Source organism: Macrotis lagotis, chromosome 4 (assembly GCF_037893015.1).
Source record: "Macrotis lagotis isolate mMagLag1 chromosome 4, bilby.v1.9.chrom.fasta, whole genome shotgun sequence".
Lineage (NCBI taxonomy): Eukaryota > Metazoa > Chordata > Mammalia > Peramelemorphia > Peramelidae > Macrotis > Macrotis lagotis.
The window spans coordinates 82,669,307-82,690,462 of NC_133661.1; the positions used below are offsets into that span (position 1 = coordinate 82,669,307).

Genomic DNA, 21,156 nt, shown 5'->3' on the forward strand with positions numbered 1-21,156 from the left:
TACCTTATAACCCATTGACCCACTTCTGAACTTCTCTTAAATCATGAACTCCCTGGTTCTGCTGTTTATATGATCACCTGGTTACTTCCCTGGAAGTAAAGGAGTTTGTGAAATATCTCCACCGTAATTCTTCCTTCCAGATTAATGTCTAGTTCACTTGGTATGTTGATAACTCAATCAAGTCCTAGATCCACTGCTTTTTACTGTATATTTTATACTTATGAACTTGACGAATATGAACAGTTTCTCATCCTATGAAGAACAAAATAAGAGGATTGTATATGATACTGAAATGTTTTATACTAAGCTTGTTTTAAATTTTAATTCAAACATCATACTGCTTGTTTCTGTCTCTTTACAAATTTCCTTCTGTTGTCTTCTGTAGAGTTTTTGAAAGTGTTTTATTGTTAAGTCTGTTCTTTTTTTTCATTAGCATTATTACCATGACTTTCAGATGTTCCTCAACCCTGCTATTTTTGTAAGCAGCAACCAGTGGGGTAGAGATAAGATTGATAAATCATGTATATATATGTATATGTGTGTGTGTGTATATATATATATATATGTATATGTATATATTTCCTGTCTCTGCTAACTCCTTTTAATTAGTTGGTTTAAACACTGTAGAATTATGTGTTTACTTTTTGGAAAACTTTCTGTTAATTTCTTTTTGATGAATAGATGAATACTATTATTTTTTTTTTTAGGTTTTTGCAAGGCAAATGGGGTTAAGTGGCTTGCCCAAGGCCACACGGCTAGGTAATTATTAAGTGTCTGAGACCGGATTTGAATCCAGGTACTCCTGACTCCAGGGCGGGTGCTTTATCCACTGCGCCACCCAGCCGCCCCTTTGATGAATATTATTAAGAAGTTTTCCCTGGGGCGGCTGGGTGGCGCAGTGAATAGAGCACCAGCCTTGGAGTCAGGAGTACCTGGGTTCAAATCCGACCTCAGACACTTAATTACCTAGCCGTGTGGCCTTGGCCAAGCCACTTAACCCCATTGCTCTGAAAAAAAAATCTAAAAAAAAGTTTTCCCTGCCCCTTTTGCTCTTTGCTCTTTGTTTAGTGTTTTTACTTATGTTTAAATATTCTGAGATCTCTAAACCTTACTATATCATAACTGAAACTCCTTAGTCATCATAAATAAAATATAGCTCCATATAAATAATACTTAATTTTCTTTACGTGGATTAATATAATTTGAGCTGTGTTGACCTTCAAATGTAGGCTGTACTCAGATGGTGTTAAAAGTCATCTATGTAAGGCTTTAGTCTTTGGGAGACAAGAAATGCCTGTATTTTATTAGACAGGTTTTAGGCAAACCTCTTGGAATTAGCCTGTAATCCTCTGGTATGCTTTATATTCAACTTTATGTATGTCTTATTAAAAAAAAAATGGAAACATTTAAATTTCTGATGTTTTAGCTTTCAGAGAGGAACTTACAGCAAAATGGATAACCCAGCTGTTAAGAGAATAGTCAATCACATTATCAAATCTCCAGAGGATAAACGAGAATACCGTGGATTAGAATTGGTAAATGGCATCAAGGCACTCCTCATCAGTGATCCTACCACAGATAAGTCATCAGCAGCCCTTGATGTACACATAGGTATTTTTATGTTTCTGTTTTTTTAAGTTTGACCTGGAATTTATTAGGACTTTACATTTCTATTGAAATAATAAAAAAATTCTATTTCAATGCATACAAGTATGTCTGTATAAACAGCATTATAGTATGCAGTTAGGTATGTTTCTCTAAAGTTGCATGTAAATTAAATTTTGTTAAACCAGATAATTAAAAGTACCCATAAAAGCCCTTGTTGCTTAAGGAAATGTTATCATTAATACTTGTTTTCAAAGAATGAATTGAACATGTTGTAATAAAGTACTAAATTTGAAGTCAAGATAACTGGGTTTGAATTCCACATCAGTTACTTCTTATGAGATCTTAAGCAAGTACTCCACATTTTTAGAATTGTATAGTTGGAATTTACTTAGAATTCTCATTAGTGAATTTAGTTATTTATAACAGATTTAGATATCTGGTTTGCAGATTTAAGTGACTTATAAAATCTGTAAGAGTCAAAAGTATGATTTGGCAGCCAGGAAAAAAAAAGATAAAGGAAGAAAGAAAACATCTAAAAGTACCTACTATGTGCCAGTCATTATTCTAACTCTTTACAAATATTATTTATCTTATCTGCTCCTCCCAGTAACCTTGGAAGTGAGGTGCTGTTATCATTTTATAGTGGAGGAAACTAAGGCAGTCAGAGGTTACCAAGGACTTGCCTTGGTAACATAGTAAGTGTCTTGAGTGTAGGTTTGAAGTCAGGTCTTCCTGTCTCCAGACCCAGGACTGTTCTCCACCCCACTGCCTATCTACCTCTAATACCATCCTAGAGTGCCCTAAAAAGTCAGTGTCTGGAATACAGGTGAGAGTTCTGCTCTCTTCTGAGATCCCATTGATAGCACTGTGTTCATTTAAGAACTCCTTAGCCCAGTACTGTCCCAGGCCCATAGTAGGCACTTCCTGTTTGTTTATTGATTAGAAAAGACATAGATAAAATTGAACATGTTAAGAAGATAGTCAGGATGATAAGAGGTCTGATGAAGATTATGCCAAGTAAAGGTCATTTGAAAAAATTGAAGATACTGAGTATGGAGAAGACTTGAAGGGGGCGGGTCAGTAGAAAGGACTTTTCATGTATTTAAAGAGGGAAGAAATAGAAATAATGGGTAGACATTGCACAGTGAGAGAGAGAGAGATTTTGATTTTGATTTATGGGAACACTACCCAATAATAGCAATTGCCCCAGAATGGGATGGACTGTGTGAGGGAATTACAGGTTTTATCTTATAGAGATGGACTCTGAAATAACTTTCAGTTGTCATAATATTTATAATGTGTTTAATCTTGGAAGCTCATTTGTGTTTCAGTTCTTAAGTTTATATGGTTTCTTCTCTAGGATCATTATCAGATCCCCCAAACATTGCTGGCTTGAGCCATTTTTGTGAACATATGCTCTTCTTGGGAACGAAGAAATATCCCAAAGAAAATGAATACAGCCAATTCCTCAGTGAGCATGCAGGGAGTTCAAATGCTTTCACAAGTGGAGAACATACCAACTACTACTTTGATGTTTCACATAAACATCTAGAAGGGGCCCTGGACAGGTAACCTTGAATTTGTTAAGCTTTGATCTACTTTACATACTTCTGTTACATTAGAAATGTAACTTTACATTCTTTTTTTTAATGCTTGTTCATTCACTCTTACGCTAACAATAACATTTATTTTGTATTAGAGGAAAAGTAAAGATATAACCATTGTCATAGACTTAAGACCTGCAAAATGTTTCATTGACTTATAAAATCTTTGCCAGCATCAGATCATATTTCTATAAATAAACAGAAGAAGTTTAAAGAAATATAATAATTTTGCTATAGGCATTTTTCCACTTATATGTGATTGTATTTTTTTTCCCAAAGATTTTATTTAGAGGTTTATAATTTTCCCCTAATCTTGCTTTCCTCCCCCCACAGAAGGAAATTTGCCAATCTATACATTGTTTCTGTGGTATACATTGATCCAAATTGAATGTGATGAGAGAGAAATCATATCTTTTTTTTTTTGTTTGTTTGGGTTTTTTTGCAAGGCAAATGGGGGTAAGTGGCTTGCCCAAGGCCACACGGCTAGGTAATTTAATATTAAGTGTCTGAGACTGGATCTGAGACTGGATTTGAACCCAGGTACTCCTGACTCCAGGGCCGGTGCTTTATCCACTGAGCCACCTAGCCAACCGAGAAATCATATCTTTAAGGAAGAAAAATTAAGTATAAGAGATAGCAAAATTACATAATAAAATAATGGTTTTTTTTTTCTAAATTGAAGGTAATAGTCTTTGGTCTTTGTTCAAACTCCACAATTCTTTCTTTGGATACAGATGGTATTCTCCATCGCAGATAGCCCCAAATTGTCCCTGATTGTTGCACTGATGGGATGATCAAGTCCATCAAGGTTGATCATCACCCCCATGTTGCTGTTAGGGGATACAATTTGTTTTTCTGGTTCTGCTCATCTCACTCAACATCAATTCATGCAGATCCCTCCAGGCTTCCCTGAATTCCCCCATCCCTCCTGGTTTCTAATAGAACAATAGTGTTCCATGATATCAGGGCTGCTATGAATATGTTTGTACAAGTGTGGTTTTTACCTTTTTTTCATTATCTCTTCAGGGTATAGACACAGTAGTGGTATTGATGGATCAAAGGGTATGCACATTTTTGTTGCCCTTTGGGCGTAATTCCAAATTGCTCTCCAGAAAGGTTGGAAGAGTTCTATGTGACTGTATTTTAAAATAGATTTTAGATGGCCAAGTCACGAATTTACCATTCTCTTGTTTTCCCTCCTCAAGCATGTTGTATCAGTTGTTCATAGCTTGAGAAAGGCAGCATTAAGGATATATATATATTTATTCCCCAGCTGATATTAATACTGATAATTTATTGATTCCTATGTTTAACTCTGTTTTTCTAATAGAATGTTCTGAATTTCCATGGAATAAAATGTCATATTACTCTTATCCTATCCAAACTTTAAGTAGAAATATTTTTGCATAAAACCTTTAGAAGAAAGGTTACAATTTGAATGTGCGTATATATTTGAATACATGCACATGCAGACATAGACACAGAGTGGGGTAGGTGGTCAGGGAGGGAGGAGTATAGTTGACTCTTGAGACCAGAAGTCTTTCTGAATCTAACTAATCACCTAACCTCTCTATACCTTAGTTTCCTTAACATAAAATGGGGCTAATAGTAGCACCTACTTTACAGGGTTGTGTTCATATTGGGTAAAAAAGCTAACACAATGACTGGTACCAAGTAGGGGCTCAGTGAATACTTGTTCTCTTCCTCTTGAACCAGAGCTTAGCTGATTTTAGAGTCAGGTGTTCTAATTCTTTTTTTAATCTGAATTTAAAATTTTGCTATTATAAAATAAGATGAATAACTATAGATATAGACAGTTTAAATTGATATAGACAGTTTAAATTGAAGCAAGATTTCATAAGTTATTAATTAGACAGTTATTTCTGCTTGGTAGCAGTTCATAAGAAGAGTTAATGAACTTATTTTAGGATTCATTATATCACTGAATCATTACTTATTCAGTGTTTGTTTATTTTTACTTTTCTTAATATAATGATCACTTGATCAAATTATTTATATTTTTTCTTAGATGATTTCTTATATAAATGTGTTCTCTTTATTTGAATTTCTGGAGTCTCTTTAATAGAGGTATTTAAGTAGGTTACTATTAATTTATGCTTTTGGTACTAAATGCAGGTGACTTTTAGATTTATTTTTTCAACTTTAAGCTTTCTTTACCTTCATTCTCTCATCTCCAAATGCCTGTTGACATCTTGGGTTAGATGTCTTATACACATCTTAAACTCAGTAGGTCCAAAATGTAATGAAAACTTTCTTCTTTTGCTAACTTCCTTATTACTGTCAAGGGTACCACCATCTTCCCAGTCACCCAGGCTAGCAGCCTAGGTGTCTTCGTTTATTCCTCACTCTCTCACCCCAGCCCACACTCAGAGCCAAATAGTTCCCAGGTCTTGTTTCTCATTTTCTTAATGTCTCTCTTATATGCTTCTTCTTTCTTCTGACACTCCCACCATCATCTCCTCATGCCTGATCTTTCTTATTAGTCTTCCTGCTTCAAATCTCCCCCAACTCCTGAGCATCTTCCACACAACTGCCAGATTGATCTTACCATGTTACTCCCCTATTACTCCACCTGCTGTGGCTCCCTATTACTTCCAGGATCAACTATACAATGATCTGCCTGAGTTTTCAAACTCTCTGGAACCTGAACCCCTTCTAACTTTCCAGTCTTCTTATGCCTTTCCCCCATGAACTGGACAGTCCTGTGACTCTGACTTCCTCTCTGGTCCACATTGCTATTCCCCATTTCTGGACTCTGGTTGAGAATTTTCACCTGCTATCCCTTATCCCTGGAACTCTCTGTCTCTTCATCTTTGCCTCTTGGTATCCTCAACTTCCTGTAGGTCTCAGCTAAATTCCCAGCTTCTATAAGAATTCTTTCTTTTAAGGCTAATGCCTTCCCCCTCTGAGTGGAGCTCCAATTCATCTTGTATAAATCTTGTTATCTGCTTTGTAAAACAATAAATTCCTTGAGGGCAGGGACTGTTGTTTGCTATTCTTAGCACTAAGCTCTTGGTAGGTGCTTAAAAAATGCTTATTGATTGACAAAATGTGTAAAACTTAAAGACATATACAGGTTTGAACCCAAGGGACCATCACCTTCTAGTTGTATTTTGTTTTTTAAGTAGTTACAAAGAGAATGCAAACCCACAGGCTCCTTATCAATCTCATTAAATAATGAAATTCTTATTACCTTAAGCCTGTCATAACATTTTCATGTAAGATGTTTTTTTCTAATCAGTCAGAATCTGTGATTTCCTGATATGACATCTATGACAATATAGTGTTTTTCGTGATATCATAATACTTTTTCATCTACTCTGTCATAGATGTTTTTGTATTCTCTGGCCAATAAGATCATCAAAGCATTGTTTTAAAAGAGTTCATTTTCAAATAACTTAAATTCTATCTTTTTTCATTGTTTTAGATTTGCCCAGTTTTTCTTGTGTCCTTTGTTTGATGAGAGCTGCAAAGAAAGAGAGGTGAATGCAGTTGATTCAGAACATGAGAAGAATGTAATGAATGATGCCTGGAGACTGTTTCAGTTGGAGAAAGCTACTGGAAACCCCAACCATCCCTTTAGTAAATTTGGAACAGGTTTGTCAGCTCTGTATGTGTTTTCTCTGTGTGTGTGTGTGTGTGTGTGTGTCTGCACATATTGCACATATAGCACGTGTGTGTGTGTGTGTGTGTGTGTGTGTGTGTGTATATATATATATATATATAATGTTTATAGAGACTTCCTTAGCTCAGTTTGGCTCATTACAGATTGAGAGGTTTTTTTTATTTTTTAAGTTAGAATGGAAAGTGTCATGACAACTAAAGCCCCAGTCCATACCCTTTTCTGTATGTATTTTAACTTAGTGTTCCACCATATTAGTGTGATGGTGGTTGCAGATGGTACTGGGGGCAAGTTTAATAGGCAATAAAAATAATGAGATGTCAGCAAGCTATATAATGGATATACAAGGCAAAGAAACATAGTACATAAAGAATTACTAAATATATTTTTTTTTTCGTGTGTGTGTGTGTGTGTGTGTGATGTCTTGGCTATATACTGATCTCTTGGTTTAACACCAGAGATTTTCTGACTTGGTTTGATTTGGGGGTTTGTAGAATCTTTTCAAGGAGAGTAGGAGGCAGTTTGGTAGTGTGATAAATAGAGCATTGGTCCTGGAATCAGGAAGAACTGATTTCATATCCTATCTTAAATTCTTCCTAAATGTATGACCCTGGGCAAGTCTCTTCACTTTTGTTTGCCTCATCCATAAAACGAGGTTAATAATTACACACTGAGAGCTCACTTAAACTAAAATCAAAAATTTGAAAAGTTATAGCCTGTTTATGGAACCTGACTTCATGTATAAGCTCAAAAACTTTAGGGCCAGTCAGTGGAAATGATGTACTTCTCAAGGGCAGCTATTAGTAATACCTTTGTTACAATTTTAACAGAATTATTAAGAAGGAAAAATTCACTAGAAGGTATTTATTAAGTGGTCAATCATTTAGTACCTTGTTTTGAAGGCAAAGAAAGGTAACAGTTTGCCTTAATTAGTAATTTATTAGTCTTCTTAGTTTGAGTCATAAGTATTAGTCCCAATCATTTCAATTATAATTTTAATAATTTATTTAGATAGGCTGTCTAGCTATTTAATCTTAGACTGTTTCAAGACCACCTTTATAGAAAGAAACATAGATATCATGAAAATAAAGAAGCATACATATGATAAAAGTATGTATGTGGTTTCTAAGGAATAGGATAGGGACTGGACTCCATTTTTTTTTTAGCTCTAATTGATTAAAACATTGAGAGGTATAAGTGACTTCCCTAGGATTACACAGCCAACATGTATCAATAGGAGCCCCTGACCCAACCCCAATAGCTCCATGACCATCTTCTTTTCTTTCTGGCTCATTGCATACACACAGAAGGGCATGAGAGAAAATTCTTTGGATTTCTATAAAATAGCTTTCTGAAAAATTATTATTGTATGTTTTATTTCTCTGAAGTTTAAGTTACTGTTCCAGTGAACTCCATATTTTATCATCCTCAATTTCATATGAGATGATAGTACTGTTTCTCCCCCTGCCTCCCATTTTTGTGTATGAATTAGACTGAGACTGAGAGAGATTTAAATGGCTTGTTTGTGGTCATGTGATTAGTAGATTTAAAAGTTGAGATTCAAACCCTGAGCTCCTGACTCAATCTGATGTTCTTTCTACTTTGCTACACTGCTAAGAATAGACGAAGTTGCTCACAGAATGCAAAATATTGAATAATCCTCAAATTCTGTAACTACAGATTTTTTTTTATACTTCAGAATTTACATTTTGTTATCTGGGAAGTCATAACTTCAAACAAAATAATAAAATTATATTGTAAAGATCTGCCTTGAAAGAGCTAGAAAGATGTCATTTCCCTTTCTTCTTTTATAGAAGGACTTACAATGCAGTGGAAAAAAAAACACCATCCAATCTAAACTAAACTGCAGATGTTGTTCCCACCTCTCTCCCTTACAGAAGATAACAGTTAAAATTGGGAAGGACCTTAGAGTTGGGAACTATTGAAGAGTATTTTGGGTTGAAAAGTATCCCAAATGGATTACAGTCTAAAAAAGAGATTAAAAAGGAAATGAAAATTAAAGTAAATTATAAGGTTTAATTCTTATACCATACAAGTTGACAAAGTTTCTAGGAAGAGTTGTCATTGGAGGGGTTATGGGAAAACATGTGCAATTATGCTTTGGATTATCTTCATGTTTTGAATTTGTTCAGAATTATTCATGGAAAGTTATTAAACCTATTCCTTTGCCTCTGGCCTTCTCTCATTCTGGGTATATACCTCAATGAAGTCAACTTTAGTGTCTGTCAAAATATTCATAACAGCACTTTTTGTCCTGGTAAAGAAATGGAAACAAAGTGGATAACCCAACAACTTGGAAAAACTAAGATGTGTAAAAACTAAAGGAGGTTCCCTTAAAGCAGCGAATGAGGGGGTAGCTAGATGGCACAGTGGATAGAGCACCGGCCCTGGAGTCAGGAGGACCTGAGTTCTAATGCGGCCTTAGACACTTAATAATTACCTAGCTCTGTGACCTTGGGCAAGTCACTTAACCCCATTGTCTTAAATAAAAATTTTTTTTAAAAAGGCAGAGAATGAAGCTCTCAGCAGAAAGTTAAGAGTTCATAATATTGTATACATTGTAGATAATGTCACTTCATCAGTGCTTAATAGAAAAATATTTAAATAAGTGCATTAGTACAAAACAAAATGTTACATGAAGTTTGAGGCAGAGGAAGATATTTCAGTTTTCCTTTAAAAGTTGTATATAAAAATCAATACACCAAGAAGGACATTCTAGGCATAGGAAATAGCTTAAGCAAAAGCTTGGAGGTGAGGGACTACATAAAATGTTTGAGGGTAGAGAATAAGGACAATGTGGTTGGCACTTTTTTTTCTTTTTTGTGATGTTTTGTTTAATTTTTGTTTTTGATTTTGATCTAATTTTTATGTTTCTCAATCAACAGAAATCTGCTTTTTCCTCCTCCCCTTTGAGAATAAAAATAAAACATCTGTTTTAAATATATTGTTATGCAAAACAAATTTCTCTAGGACCATGTGCAAAAGAAAATTACATATTCACATGTGTGTTTATACAGCCACATATATGCATATATACATTTCTCATTCTACACTCTTCTCCTTTCACCTCTATTAGGAAATAAGTAGTATATTTCATCATTAGTTCTCTGGAATCATGTTTGGTCAGTGTGCCCATCAGAGTTCCTAAAGTTTGTCTTTATTATACTATTGTCTTTGTATAAATTATTTTCCTAGTTCTAGTCTCTTCACTCTGTATTAGCTCATATATGTGTTTCATTTTATCATGTCTTATAGACAAAAGTATTTTGTAACATGTTGACTCATTCTTAATCGATGGGCATCTTTCCCTCCTATATTTCTATTGAATGAAATGTATGTGTGAATTTTTTTGGCAATTTTAGATAGGTTCAAGTGTTGGCCATTCCTCTTGTCTTTCTTCTTGTTTATACAGAATTCTGTGCACCCCAATTATATGAGATAATTTTCCCTAAATTTCCTTTTATTTCTTCCCCAATGTATTCCTTTTCTCTTTTTCTATTCTTAAGGTCATTAGAACATAACGGAACCACTCTCATGCCTTTTCTAGCTTCCTTCCTTCTGTTGATCCTGATGAAGATAGGGTTCAAAAGAGTACACATGTATTGTTTCCCCATATTTGACTATAAGCAGTTTATCCTTCAGACCTTCATCATTATTTATTTATGTTTACTTTTTTTTTATGTTTCTTTTAAACTTGTATTGGAATCCTGAAGTTTCTGCACAGTTCTGGTGTTTCCCTCAGTAATGCAAAACTAAGTCAGCAATTTCATTAAGTATATTTTTTCCACTGTAGGATTATATTCAGTTTTTCTAGTTAAGTTATTCTTGTCCCACATCCATTGCCTTCTGGAATATTGTCTTTTTTTTTAAGGTTTTTTTGCAAGGCAAATGGGGTTAAGTGGTTTGCTCAAGGCCACACAGCTAGGTAATTATTAAGTGTCTGAGACTGGATTTGAACCCAGGTACTCCTGACTCCAGGGCTGCTGCTCTATCCACTATGCCACCTAGCCACCCCTGGAATATTGTCTTCTAAGCGCAACACTTTTTTTTTTTAAATAGCATATTGTGTTTTAATCTAAGAAGAAGATTAGATTCAAAGTTTAACAATATGAAAGATTACCAAATAAATTTTAGATCAAACCCTTTCTTTAAACAAAGATGAAACACATTTGTACTTTTAACTGTTGTTCCAATGTTAGCAGTTCTAACTTTTGGACATTTTAAATATATTCATACACATCCTTTTCCATGAGTATTTGGTTTTCCATAAAGATTTTTTCCCAACCAGAAGTTCAAGCCTAGACAGCATCACAACTAACTGTTATTCATTACTTACATGTCATGCCCCAAATATCTTAACTAAGCAAGTTCATGATTTTTGATTAAAATAAAGTTTCCTCCTCTGGATGCCAAGCAGATGATAGACATTTCTGCTTAAGCTCAACACTTCTTAATAATGGTGGCTGCTAAATCATATGTGATCCTGACTGTGGCTTCTTGATAATTTAAAATTTTTTCTTTTTGTCTACATAAAGCAGATTTCTTTGACTGGGAAGCTCTGGATTTTGGCTATAATAAATTATATTTTTCATTTTGGTGTTTCTTTCAAGAGGTATCCTTCGGATTCTTTCTCTTTTACTTTGCTTTCCTCTGATAAGTCTGGACAGTGTTCTTTTTTTTGATTTCTTGAAATAAGATGTTTTGCCTCTTTATTGTCCTCATTTTGCTCCATTCCAATTTTCAGCGAGTTTTTCCCTTGGACGTAGTTTTGTACCCTTTGCCAAGTTGTTAATTTCTTTTCCATTCTTTTTTTTTTTTTTTTTTTTTTTTTTTTAGGTTTTTGCAAGGCAATGGGGTTAAGTGGCTTGCCCAAGGCCACACAGCTAGGTAATTATTAAGTGTCTGAGACTGGATTTGAACCCAGGTACTCCTAACTCCAGGGCCAGTGCTTTATCCACTGCACCACCTAGCCACCCCTGTACCACCTAGCCGCCCCCATTTCTTTCTTCTTAAACAGATTTCTCTTCCAATTTGTTCCTCTACATCTCTGTTTCATTTATAAAACTATCTTTAAACTCTTTTAAAAACATTTGCTTCATCTTTTTCAGAAATTCTAATTGAATTTATGCCCAAGTTGTGTTTTTCTTTGAGGCTTTTTCTGGATTTTTATCTTTTGCGTCTCTCTGATAATAATAGCTTTTTATGGTGTAATTCTTTTTTTCTTTACTCATTCTCCCAGATTGCTTCCTGTCATCAGACTTGACTTTAGGGCCAACTTTTGCACATTTCTGGAGGGATGGTCTGGACTGGTCCTGTTACTGTTTTCTTGGGGTTTTGAGGGTTGTATCATTCCAGGCTCTTAGGGATAACTCAGACTGGACACCTGTAAACTTCCTTTGTTTCCAGAATGGCCTGATCTAGGGCAAAGTCTGATCACTGCTTCTCCTTCTTTGATTTGTAAGTTTCTGAGCTGGGCTTGGGTCTGTCTTAGCAACAATAGACTGCTATTAGAACCAATTACCATTCACCAGCTGGAAAGCTCTACTGGGTCAGACTGACAAAACTGCAGTCTCCCTTTTGGCTTGATATTTCTGTCCTTATTCCTCTGAGGGCTTCAGACTGAGCAAGAAGGTGATACTGAGACACTGCTCTCCTCTTGGGGATACTGAGCCACACTTCAGCTTGCTTTTGACCTTGATACTTTCTCATTGCATAAGCTAGGGCCCACAACCAGCCATTATCCTGGCAGGCCACCTCCAGGCATTGGTCCTCTCATTCCACTCCCTGTTTGAAGTTATGGTGCTCAGGTATGGGTCTGGAACCTCTTCTAACCTCAGAGCACAGCCTCTCCCTGTGCTGGAATGTTTCTGGCCACATCTGCTACCCAGTGGCTGGAGTTCTTTCTGTTTCCATATGCCAGCATGACTGGACAAATGACTGTGACTTTTTTCCTTGAATTTCCCCATCAGGATTTGGTCTGGTACATATTCAAGATCTATTTGGACAGGTTATTTTTGTTTGTTTGGGTTTGGTTTTTTTTTTTTTTTGAAGGTACAGGGAATTCAATGTACTTTTTCCTGATAGACTACCATCTGACCTGCTCCCCTCTATGAGATGTTTTAAAGTAGACTTGGAATAAAAGCAAAAAATATTCTGAATGTTTGAGTCCCTCTTAATTTTTTTGACTAATACTTGACTCTTAGTCTTTACAAGAGTTTTCCTGATGCTACTGAAAATTGCATTCAAATCAAATGGGAACATAACTTAAAAAGTGGACAGTGAGAAAGGTGTGGGTGAAGAAAACAGAGAATTGTCTTTGACAGATAAAATGGAAGAAGAACTAGATGGGTATAGAAAATGTGGTATGGAAATATGATATAATTATAATCATTTTTAGTCATTTATGTATGTGTATCTTCTCTATCTCATGTTGTAGTTGCAGGATACTTAGCATTCATTAATCTTCCTAGCTTATCTCTGAATCAGGTGGTTGTTATATATTTAAGTAAGATGTAGGCAAGCCTGCATTCTCCTTATCAATCATCAAATACTTGGAGACTTAATATGTGTAAGGTACTATGGTGGACGTGTAAAACAGGGTGTTAGATTATATGATTTCTAAGATTCCAGTGTATACATTTAGATTCTGAATATAAGTCCTAGCCCTTTTCCTTAAAGAGTTAATAATTTAATTTGGAAAATAAGACATAGTAGAGAATATTTAGAAATATTGGATAATAAATGATCAGTGACAAATAGTTGTATGAACAAGAAATTTGTTTTTATTTATGTTTTTTTAGATTTTTCAAGGCAATGGGGTTAAGTGGCTTGCCCAAGGCCACATGGCTAGGTAATTAAGTGTCTGAGGTTGGATTTGAACTAAGGTACTCCTAACTCCAGGGCCAGTGCTCTATCCACTGCACCACCTAGCTGCCCCTGAACAAGAAATTTTATAGGAGGTCACAGGGTGAAATCATTTCTGGATGACTGAGGTTCTTGAAAAAAGACTGGTTAACTTCACAGAGAAATCATCACTTAAATTGAGACTTAAAGAATTGGTGGAATTTTTTTAAGTCATGAAGGAAGGGAAATTATTTTATTTGGGAGAGCTTAGCTTGAGAAAACGTCATTATGGAAGGAATATAAAATATTTTCTGGATTGTTGACTATAGATTGGTTTCAGCTATAACAAAGAGTTTATGCTGGGAAGTGGAGCTGGGAGAAAAATGTAAAATAAATGTAGGATGTAATTAGAGCAAAAAGCAGGAGAACACTGAAAGAAATGATTCAATGGACTACAGCTATACTGTTGGATAATTATATATTGATATTAATGGATCTTTACTTCAAAACCTCACTTAAAGGGGGAATTATTCAGTATAGAATCGTTCATTAATGTGGTGGGGAAATGTACATAGATTTTAAAAATATCTAGTTGTTGTCTTGATGAAATTTTTTCTTATTTTTTGATTTTCATCAAAGGAAGCTTTTAAGTTTTTTTTTATTTCAATGTATATTAATAAATTGACATTGAACAACAGTAAACCAACTAAACTTGTTTATTAGTCTACTTACTTTTATATTAGTCTCATATGTGGAGGAAGGAACTTCCTTACTTTCAAGTGTAAGAAGACTGAAAGCTAGGACAGAGCCAGGTCATAAAAGGTTTTAAATGCCAAACACTGGAGTTTATAGTTTATAATATTAGAGATGTCAGGAGGGACATAGTCATTATGTACAGGGAGAAAACTGGCATGTAAAGGGAAGTAGTATCAATAAGATAAAATTGAAAGGTAAGGCATTTCCAAACTATAAAAGGTATTGAAAGCCTTAAGGGCATTTATACTTTACTTAAGGAAACCTCTTAAGATTTTTGGATTGTCTGTATTAGAGCCCTTCCCATAGTTGAAGACTATTAAATTGACCTCAGGTTCTTCTAGTTTAAAATACCTTCAGTTTCCATGATGACTTCAAAGACCCTTCACTATCTAAGTTGCCCTCCTCTGGTCACTTTAGAGATTGTCAGTGTCCTTCCTTAAATGTGCTGTCCAGAAGTAAACATAAGACACCTGAGATGATCTGACCAGGGCAAAGTACAGAGGAACTATCACTTCCTTGTTCCTACTATAGTAAAATGAGCTCAAATAGCTTAAGAAAGTCTTTTGATGTTTTCAGATAAGTATAATCCTCCCTGCCTCCTCCCCCCAAATAGTAATAGAAAATAACTTTTTTATGTAATAAGATGGGAAACCATTATGGAAAATATATCAATAAAACAATAAGCTTTCTGCCTTACAGTTTCTATCATTTTCCCAAATTTCTTTGCACAGCTAAGAAGTAAGCTAACTTTTTTTTTTTGGAAAGTATTAGTTGCCTCCAAAATGAATTAAATGAGTTTTTTATGGCAAAACCTTCCCTTTTTTTTTTTTAAATTTTTGCAAGGCAACGGGGTTGAGTAGTTGCCCACAGCCACACAGCTAGGTAATTATCAAGTGTCTGAGTCCGGATTTGAACTCAGGTACTCCTGACTCCAGGACCTGTGCTCTATCCACTGTGCCACCTAAGCTGCTCTCTAAAACCTTTGCATTTTTTAAAGGAATTTGGGAATAGAGACTGTTGTTGATGGAGGCATCATAATGATTTCTTATTAAACATTTGGTACATTCCACTGCCCTCAACACCCTTTGATGGTCATGAGCTTACACTCTGCTTGTCAAAGGTATATGGAGAAGAAAAGAGACATAAAATATTTTGGGGGTAGCATTATTATCTTTAAAAAATGTTTTGAATTAATTTTTGTTTGCTTTTATTTTATTTTTTGGATTATATTCTTCCTTGCCCATTTTTGTATCCCCACTGCTTGCCCCACAGTAGACACTTGATAAATGATTATTGACTAACTGGTTTCTTCTCCTCAGCACCTCCCCAACAAACCATCCCTTCCAACAAAAATAGGAAGAAGAAATTTTTAACAAAATCACCCAACTCCTGACAGTGTTTGATGAGTCTTTGTTGAATGGTGACAGTTCTTGGATATCTTATGTTAATATGATATTGGATGATGAGACAAGATAAAGCCATTAGGGAGGAAGGGGCAGGAAGCAATACTAAATCATGGGATAGAATAGAGTTCTAATGACATGAGAAATTTGAGGTCAACCAGAACATCTTTTACTAACTTCTGTTGATCGTTTTTTATTTTTTGCTTTTTAAAGATTGTTTTGGGGCAGCTAGGTGGCACAGTGGATAGAGCACCGGCCCTGGAGTCAGGAGTACCTGAGTTCCATTCCAGCCTCAGACACTTGATAATTACCTAGCTGTGTGGTCGTGGACAAGTCACTTAACCCCATTGCCTTGCAAAAAAAAAAAACCTTAAAAAATAGATAAAAATTGTTTCATTTTTCCATTCCAAATTTTCTCTTTCCTCTCTATTCCTCCTACTTGGAAAAACAAAACCCATTTCAAATATGTATGGTTGTGTAAAACAAATTCCCGTGTTAGTCATGTACCTAGTGGCATAACTCTTATCCTTATTGTTCTCTCAGACCCCCTAATAGTCCAGTTCTTCCCTATCCATTTCCAAAAACAACTATTCCATTCTATGTTAGCCATACCTAGGTATATACAGTTACTCAGACAGGTCTATGGAAGGGAGGCCCGGTCTTGAAGTTAGGAAGAGCTGAGTTCGAATTTAACTTCAGGCACTTATTGTGTGATCCTAGGCAAGTCATTTGACTGCTGTCTGCCTCATTTTCCTCATCTACAAAATAGATACAATAGCATTTACCTCATAAGGCTGTTGTGAGGATCAGAAGAAATAATATATGTAAAGAATTTTGTAAACCTTAAAGCCCTCTATGAATGCCAGCACTAGAGCAACTCTTCCCACATTAATTTTCCATTTAACTCTACATAATTTTTCCAAACTTCTTTCTTAAGGTCTGTTTTAGTATCTCTGGCACCTATAATTTTAGCTTAAGGCCTTATCCCATACTTTATCTTTTCTTCTCTTTTCTCTATCGCAACTCCCTTTCAGTAACAAACCTTTTCTATCTTTTAAAAATACAATCTATTGCATTCTTTTTAGTATCAGAGTCCCATGTAGAATAAAATAGAAAGTTAATTAGGGAAGGGTAAGAGCTTTGTCTTACTCTAGTGTGAGGGTTCAGGGGAGATTAAAGAACAAATCTGGAGTAAACTTAATCAGCTTTTTGTGATATTTCTTCCCAGTTACCATATATTTCTCTTCTACTTATACCTCACCTGTTGTTTATGATCAAAGATTGATGGAACAGTGTTATTTCTGACATCCTCTGCAAAGTCTTTAAAAATAAATCTTTGTTGTTATTTTGTTTTCAAATTATCAAAATTTCTTCCTGAACTACTTCTCCTCCCAGAGAGTTATTGCATATAATAGATATTCTCAGATTTTCTTGGTTTAATGACCTTCTTAAGGCCATCCTTGTTCTTTGTCATTTTGGAACATTCATTCTTGATTGTTTTATGGTGATGATTTTTTCCATTTATATTGCTGTAGTCTGTATATGTTTTCCTGGTTCGACTTACTTCCCTTTGTTTCAATTTATGTGAATCTTTGAATATTTCTCTATATTCATTAAATACATTGTATCTTACCCTAGTTTTCATTGTTTCTTATACCACATTAATATTTCACTTACTCATGTATTGTAATTTGATTATTCTTTCTGAATCAATGGGCATCTTTGTTTGATTTCCAATTTTGTGTTATCACAAAAAAGTGCTACTATAAAGTTTTGGGTGCATGTGGAGTATTTTTTTTTTAGTCATGACCTTCTTAATTGAGGTATATAGACCTAGCAGTGGAATCTCTTAATTTAAGTCACTGCATAATTCCCAATTGCATTAGAAAATAGTTGTACCATTTCATAACTCTACCAACAATGTGCCTGTCCTTCCATAATACCTCCAACATTGACTATTTTTTAGTTATTTTTGTTGATTTATAGGGTGTGGAATATGGTGGAAGGTGTTAGTTTGAATCTATCTTCTGACATACAATTTTCCTAGCAATTTTTATCAAGTAGTTGAATTTTTCCCTAGGTAATTAATGTTTTTATTTTTTCAAGCACTGGACTATTGAGCTCTATTGTTTTTGAATCTCTTTTGTCTAGTCTATTCCTTTGATCTATCTCTCTGTCCTTTTTTTTCTTTCCGGCTTTTGCAAGGCAAATGTGGTTAAGTGGCTTGCCCAAGGCCCACACAGCTAGGTAATCATTAAGTATCTGAGGTCGGATTTGAACTCAGGTACTCCTGACTCCAGTGCTGGTGCTCTATCCACAGCACCACCTAGCTGCCCCATCCCTCCGTTCTTTAGTCAATACCAGAAGATTATGATGCTAATAATAAAGTTTGAGGTCTGGAAGCGTTATCCTCCTTTGCCACTACTTATTTTCATAATTTCCTTTGATAAATCTAGATCATTCACTTTTGCTAATGAATTTTGTTATTTCTTTATCAAACTCAGTTAAGTATTTCCTTGGTAATTTGATTGGTTATAGCACTAGGGATATAAATTAATTTTGGTGGTATTGTTATTTTTCTTTTATTAACACAGCTTTGCCATGAGCACTGAATATTACTCCAGCTATTTACATTGTTATTTATTTCTTTAAAGAGCATTTTGTACCAGTATATAAACTCTTTTATATGCTTTGGGAGGTTGATCCCCAGAAATTACAGGCATTTTGTAGTTGTTTGGTTTCCTTTCTATTATTCCTTTTTGTTTGATTATTATATAGAAGTGCTGTTAATTTTTGATATGTCGTTTTATCTTTAATGGTTTTTATAGTATCTGAAATCAAAAGAATCTTTAAGAAATTAATAAGATTTGTATAAGGTGTGTTAAGATATTAGGGAAAATAGTCTCCATACAGAAAAGGGCATCCTATAATCATTATTAATGTTTTATTTAGCTAGTTATCTTCTACTTTTGATCTTTGTATTTAACCTCTGGGCTAATTAGCTTTGAAGTCTGAAGATGATTTTTTATATTTAGATTATACTTGATCTGAGTCTGTCCAGATATAGGAAGTTGTTTAGAGTCCCTAGTGATAATTGCAAAATTATAGTAGAGTTTAGATTGCTTTGAGGCAGTCAGAAAAAAGCTAGTAATACTTAATTTTAGGAAGATACAAATTTGTCTTGCTTAGAATTTTTTTAAATCAGTATTTTTCTTTCAGGTAACAAATATACCTTGGAAACAAGACCAACTCAAGAAGGTATTGATGTAAGACAAGAATTATTAAAATTCCATTCTACTTATTACTCATCCAATTTAATGGCTATTTGTGTGCTGGGCCGAGGTAAGCATTCCAGAAACTGATCAATAAACAAGATAAAGTTAACATTATGGATTTTGAAAATAGATTTGCTAAATTATTTACTAAAATGAATTAATTAGCTTCTTTTAAAAAGTAAATATTGGTTAGAACAACTGGAGAGGGGTGGCTAGATGGTGCAGTGAATAGAGCACTGGCCCTGGAGTCAGGAGGACCTGAATTCAAATTTGGCCTCAGACACTTAATACTTAGCCATGTGACCCTGAGTAAGTCACTTAACTCTACTGCCATGCAAATTCAAAAAAAAAAAAGACAAGTGGACAGCATTCAGGATGAAATATGCCCAGGTTATTTGTAGTTATTTATGTCCATGCAAAATTTGAGAGAAATAGCATATGTCTAATGCAAACACTGTTTTTTCCCTCAGTGAAAATACTACTTTTGGCTAGTCAGGCTATGGTTTTCATATTTGTGGGTATAGACTTCATGATGATTGACCCTGGCTTATGGATACCACTCAAAGGAATTAGGAAAGAGATTCCTATTGATGCACATTTTTTGCTCATTTATCTATTAGGGCTATAAACATTGACATGATATGCTTAGGAAGTAAGAGAAAAACAGTTCTTCCCCACTTTCCATGGTGGAGATAGTCATTTCACCACCTTTACATGGAGTTTTTTTTAAAATGTCTTTTCCTTTCTGGTATCCAAGACTTTTTTGGTAGAAACAACATGGAATAACTATTGTATTAAACTTCTTGGCTCTGTCATTTCATGCTTGTTTTACCTTGGGCAAGTACCTGAATAATTCTCAGCCTCATTTTTCCTCTTGTGAAAAATCGAGGATCAGTTTTTAAAAGTTTTTCGAGTATGAAGACCATGACTTCTCTTTTCTGGGCTAATGGCTTACTTAACCATTCCTCTTAGAGTATATCTCTTCCTGTCTCTTGCCACATTCTAGTGTCTTTCTCTATATCATTCAGAGCTGAATGAAATATTCTAAATATAGTTTGATCTTATAAGATCTATTCTATTATCTCCTCTAAATACTGTGCTTAGATTCATGTAACTCCATGGAGACTAGAGAAACCAGTGATAACCTTGGGGGTCAGGAAGACTTGAATGGATTTAAATCTTGTGTCTAACTTAGTCTTAGTTGTGTGATTGAGGATTTAGCCTCTCAGTGTCCTAGGCAACTTTATAAGACTAAAACTTATAGACTGATGCCAAATTCAGATTATTGTGAGGAGTATCTCTTGCTCATATGTCCAAAACTGAACTCATTCTCTTTTCCTCCATTCTTCTGAACTTAGCTGTCTTTTTCAGGACCCTACTTTCCCCTTCCTCACCTAGGCTCTTACAACTTAGCTATCATTCTCCTCAGAACCTTCTTTTTTTTTTCAAGACATTGGGTTTAAGTGACTTGCCCAAGAACACACAGAGAGGTCATTATTAAGTGTCTTAGGTTAGATTTGAATTCAGAACCTCCTGACTCCAGGGCCAGTGCTCTCTTCACTGTGCCACCTAGCTGCCCCCTAGCTATCATTCTCAACTCCTCACTCTCTCTCACATTCCCCAGATTTTGTGGCCAAGTCTTTCATAACATCACTTATGTATGTCCCTTAATCTCTTCCCACACTATAGTCCCTTATCACCTCACACCTAAACTACTGCAGTGGCCTGCTTGGTTGGTGTTTCTGACTCAGATTTCCTTGCTTCGGTTTGTCCCCCATTCAGCTGTTAAAATAATATTCAAAAAGCACAGAATTAATATTCAAAAAACAATTTTTACCCCTCTGTTTGGTCAACTCAGGTGTTTCCTTATCACTTCTAGGATCATATATAAAATCTTCTTTTAGCTTTTAAAAGCCCTCCATAACTTTCCAACTTCCTGCCTTTATATTCTTTTTTCACCTTCCTATCCAGACCCTTCCCTCCTTACTCTGATCCAGTGAATC

General features: G+C 35.0%; 1 protein-coding gene across 6 annotated transcripts in view; it reads left to right on the plus strand.

Annotated features, from left to right (window-relative positions):
• The window catches only part of IDE (insulin degrading enzyme), a 97,742-nt gene that overhangs the window by 22,181 nt on the left and 54,405 nt on the right, over positions 1 to 21,156 (plus strand). For all 6 annotated transcript variants that reach the window (XM_074233363.1, XM_074233364.1, XM_074233365.1 and 3 more), the window contains 4 exons: positions 1,427 to 1,611; positions 2,969 to 3,176; positions 6,661 to 6,830; positions 19,098 to 19,220. In XM_074233363.1, the coding sequence (XP_074089464.1) occupies positions 1,452 to 1,611; positions 2,969 to 3,176; positions 6,661 to 6,830; positions 19,098 to 19,220 (661 nt within the window). In that variant the 5' untranslated portion in view covers positions 1,427 to 1,451. Of the gene's footprint in view, positions 1 to 1,426; positions 1,612 to 2,968; positions 3,177 to 6,660; positions 6,831 to 19,097; positions 19,221 to 21,156 lie in introns of those variants that run through there.